Source organism: Zingiber officinale, chromosome 8A, assembly GCF_018446385.1.
Source record: "Zingiber officinale cultivar Zhangliang chromosome 8A, Zo_v1.1, whole genome shotgun sequence".
NCBI classification, from domain to species: Eukaryota; Viridiplantae; Streptophyta; class Magnoliopsida; order Zingiberales; family Zingiberaceae; genus Zingiber; species Zingiber officinale.
The window spans coordinates 24,761,210-24,766,110 of NC_056000.1; the positions used below are offsets into that span (position 1 = coordinate 24,761,210).

At 53.9% G+C, this 4,901-nt stretch overlaps 1 protein-coding gene across 1 annotated transcript; it reads right to left on the reverse strand.

The window, feature by feature from the left end:
* Window positions 1-1,524: 1,524 nt before the first annotated feature.
* Window positions 1,525-2,550, reverse strand: LOC122010612 (extensin-like). The gene has a single exon (XM_042567128.1). It carries the CDS (start codon window positions 2,548-2,550, stop codon window positions 1,525-1,527), a length of 1,026 nt encoding a protein of 341 aa, XP_042423062.1.
* Between the last annotated feature and the right edge of the window lie 2,351 nt (window positions 2,551-4,901).

Consider the following 4,901-nt stretch of genomic DNA (forward strand, 5'->3'; position numbering starts at 1 on the left):
CATGTTAATACTACAAATTAAAAAAATAATAATAAAAAATAAATATTAACACATTTCATGTTAAAAGCATTGAGGATGCTCTGAGTGAAGTTTAAAATGAACGAGTTTTGATTGAAGTTATCACATATACTATTGATTATATGAAATAAAATATAATTAGAAATTCTTTAGTTTAATTTAGGTAATATAATAAAATCTCATTTGAAGATTTTAATACATAACTTATGATACTTTATCATATTATTCTTAGTTTGATAATGATAATATTTTATTAATAGTGATATATATATATATATATATATATATATATATATATATATATATATATATATATATATATATATATATATATATATATATATATATATTTATATATATATATAATATAATAAAAAATAGGTAAAATTTTAAAATATTTATTATTATTATTATTATTATAATAGTTTTAATCAAATACCTAACTTAAAAAAAATAAAATTTCCTCGGCGCGCTCCTCATCTCTTGCTATCACCCGCTCGTAGCTTGCCACTCGCCAACCAACAACGCAGCACCACACTATTGCCCACCGCCACCGCCCACTATTACTACCACCTTTGGCCACCTCAGGAAGGGCTTGATGCCACCTCCGTACCGTCTTGTTGCCGATCTAACACTGCCTAATTCACTCGACGGCTTTGATCCTTTCGAGGATAATTTAAAAAAAAATTACTTAACTTTCGGAATCGAGAATGATCCTGTCGAGAAGTGGAGAAGACAAACTTGCCAGAATAACATGTCTGAAAGGTTAACCGCATCCCCATGACCCGAATGGTGAGCTATCTTCTGTATTGACCAAGTCATCAGAAGTCCTCCTCTGGTCAACCGTTCCTATATTCAGTAACCGAGTTATCCCGGTCCTTGGTACCTCGATGCTCGAGGCGGGTCCCATGAATATGTAAGCAACCTAACAATAATAGAATAGTGAAATAAATGTAAGATAGGTACTATGACATACCCTGGTCCCGGGGGGGTGCCCTCGGAGGGATTGGCGAGCGGGTCGTGAAGCTAATCGAGTCATCGTGACCCGAAAGAGTGGGTGCATCTAAGCCAACTGAAGAGAAACTGGGTTCGAAGGTGATGACACGGAGTCCAGTGCATCAAGGATCCGATACGACGGCACGCAAGTCAGATATAATAGCGGCTCGCAAGTCGGCACACGACACGCAAGCCGGATAATACTAGTAATGCACAAGCACAACAATAGTTCGAATAGAGAAGCACAACGGCTCGACGGCCTGAACCACATCGGTACCGGGCGACACCTTCTCGGCTCGAAGGTCAGCGTAGACAAATAGTATAAAGGCTGCGATGACCCGAAAGATGACGGCATCCACTAGAGACGGCGGCGACTGCTAGCGGTGAACGTGGTCGTAGGAGGGGGCAGCGGTGACGGCCAGCGCAAGGAGGTGGCTGCCGCGTGCGGAGGCGGCTGGACGTGGCGACGGGGGCCGCTGGACGCGACGGCGAGGGCCACTGGATGCGACGTCAGCGTACGCGGCGACGATGGAGGGCCATGGCGGGAGGCCCCTGCCGGTGAGAGGAGAAGGAGAGATGAGGGAGGTAGCTCGCTAGTGGCGAGGAAGAAGCGGCTGCGGCTGCCAGCGGTGAACGTGGCCATAGGAGGGGGTAGCGGTGACGGTCAGCGCAAGGAGGTGGCTGCCGCGTGCGAAGGCAGCTGGACGCGGCGCCGGGGGTCGCTGGACGCGGCGGCAAGGGCCACTGGACGCGGCGGCGAGGGCCGCTGGACGTGGCGGCGAGGGTCGCTGGATGCGACGTCAATGTACACGGCGACGATGGAGGGCCATGGAGGGAGGCCCCTGCCGGCGAGAGGAGATGGAGAGAGGAGGGAGGCGGCTCGCCGGTGGCGAGGAAGAAGTGGCGGCGGCTGCCAGCGGTGAACGTGGCCGTAGGAGGGGCAGCGGTGACGGCTAGAGCAAGGAGGTGGCTGCCATGTGCGGAGGCGGCTGGACGTGGCGACGGGGGCCGCTGGACGCGGTGCCGAGGGCCGTTGGACGCGGCTCCGAGGGCCGCTGGATGCGACGTCAGCGTACGTGGCGACGATGGAGGGCCATGGCGGGAGGCCCCTGCCGGTGAGAGGAGAAGGAGAGAGGAGGGAGGCGGCTCGCCGGTGGTGAAGAAGAAGCGGCGGCGGCTGCTAGTGGTGAACGTGGCCGTAGGAGGGGGCAGCGGTGACGGCCAACTCAAGGAGGTGGTTGCCGCGTGCGGAGGCGGCTGGACGTGGCGGCGAGGGCCGCTGGACACTGCGCCAAGTGCCGCTAGACGCGGCAACGAGGGTCGTTGGACACAGCGGCAAGGGCCGCTGGATGCGACATCAGCGTATGCGGCGACGATGGAGGGCCATGGTGAGAGGCCCCTGCCGGCGAGAGGAGAAGGAGAGAGGAGGGAGGCGGCTCGCCGGTGGCGAGGAAGAAGCAGCGGTGGCTGTGCCTCCCTTGCATCGTGGTGGCGGCGAAGAAGCAAAGACACGAAGCGACCCCCCGATAGCGGCATCGCGATGAAGAGAAGAGAAGAGGAGCATCGGCGACGAGGGAGAGGGAGGGAAGTTGGTCGGCGTCGGCGTCGGCTCTCTGCGCGAGACGGTTGGCGACGCAAAAATCTCGAACTCCCTTCCTCCCCTCTCTCATTTGTGAACAGTGCTCTTTAAAAGAGCCAAAACCCTTAATGTGTCCAAAGACCCAAATGCCCCCTTCCTTCTCCCTAACTCCTCCTATGCCCTAAGCTGCATCCGGATCACAAGCCTCCCCTTTAAGTCTAGTCGAAGGAGGCGTAAGTCTGACTGACTGGACAGTCTATCGCAAAGGGCTAACCCGCTCTCGATATCAAAATCAAACCGCTAAGCTCATCGTATAATGGTGCGCGAGCGATTGCTGTCAAAATGATGTCGCCCGAAAGAGGGTGGCGATGTTGAGCGAACCGAGCGACACGCGGAGTACGAGCGGACCGAGCGGACGAGCGATGCCGAGCACGCGACCGCGAAGAGGCCGATCAGGCGGTCGGAAGGATGTCGATCGGGTGAATAGATATTGTGCGGATGATGCCAAACGTGCGACTGCGAAGATACCAACCGGGTGATCGGAAGAATGTCAATCGGGTGAATAGATGTCGGGTGAACGATGTCGAGTGGACGCATCACCCGTGAACTGAATGGAAGCGTAGCTCAAGAAATGCAGGTGCACGGACGCGAAAGTCTTTAGCAGAGCGGGCATAGAGCCCGTGAGATATCCTGGTCCGAAACCAGTGGACCTACTCTCGTCCGCGCTCATTAAAGATGTTCGACCCCGAACAGGCGAGATAAGAGATCTAATAAGCTGACCCGAGCCCAGTGATGACCACTCGACCCCGAACGGGGGAGACACAATATCCGGAGGTGGTCCGAGACCAGTGACGACGACTCAACCCCGAACGGGGGAGATAGGAGATCCAATAAGCTCGACCCTGAACGGGGGAGAACGAATATCCGATGCTGGTCCGATACCAGGGATGACCGCTCGACCCCCCGAACGGGGGAGATGAAATATCCGAAGCTGGTGCGAGACCAATGGAGACACTCGACCCCGAACGGGGGAGATAGAAGATCCGATAAGCTCGACCTCGAACGGGGGAGATAGATGCTCTGATAAGCTCGACCCCATACGGGGGAGAACGAATATCCGGTGCTGGTCCGAGACCAGGGATGACGGCTCGACCCCAAACGGGGGAGATGAAATATCCGAAACTGGTCCAAGACCAGTGAAGACACTCAACCCCGAACGGGGAAGATAGAAGATTCGATAAGCTGCTCCGAGACCAGTGCAGCCCGCTCGACCTCGAACGGGGGAGATAAAATATCTGAAGCTAGTTTGAGACCAGTGAAGACCGCTCGACCCCGAACGGGCGAGATAGATGCTCTGATAAGCCGGTCAGTGAAGACACGGGTTTAAGGTCGCCGCTCGACCGCCGATGACACGAGGGTTTAAGGTCGCCGCTCGACCGCCTATGACGCGAGGGTTTAAAGTTGTCGCTCGACCGTGTTCAAGCATAACTCAAACCCGGCCGATCGACACGGGATCTTCGACATCGAGCCAGTGGCTCAGATAATATACGCTCGGTCGATCGGCACGAGGTCTTCGACATCGAGCCAGTGGCTCGGATAATATCTGCCCGGTCGATCGACACGGGGTCTTCGACTTCGAGCTGGTGGCTCGGATAATATACGCCCGGCCTATCGACGTGGGGTCTTTGACATCGAGCCAGTGGCTCGGATAATATACGCCCGATCGATCGGCACGGGGTCTTCGAATTCAAGCCGGTGGCTCGGATAATATACGCCCGGTCGATCGGCGCGGGGTCTTTGACATCGAGCCAGTGCTCGGATAATATACGCCCGGCCGATCGGCGCGGGGTCTTCGACATCGAGTCAGTGGCTCGGATAATATACGCCCGGCCGATCGGCGCGGGGTCTTCGACATCGAACCAGTGGCTCAGATAATACACGCCCGGTCGATCGGCGCGAGGTCTTCGCTCGAGAAATTATGATAAATTTATGACCAAAAGAGAATATAACTGAACAACTAACCCGCCGACCTGCAGAGGATCTGACTCAATTTCTCAACTCCCGAATACCCGTGGAGTGAGGAGGATACGATATACTCGTCGAAACCCATCGAGGTCTAGAGTATGGCAGAATTTTCCGGCGTCGTCCATCTTCACGTTCCAGATCAGGTGTATTCCCACAGACGACGCCAATTTGATCCTGTCGAGAAGCAAAGAAGACGAATCTGCTGGAATGACATGTCTGGAAGGTTGACCGCATCCCCATGACCCGAACGGTGAGATATCTTCTGTGTTGACCAAGTCGTCAG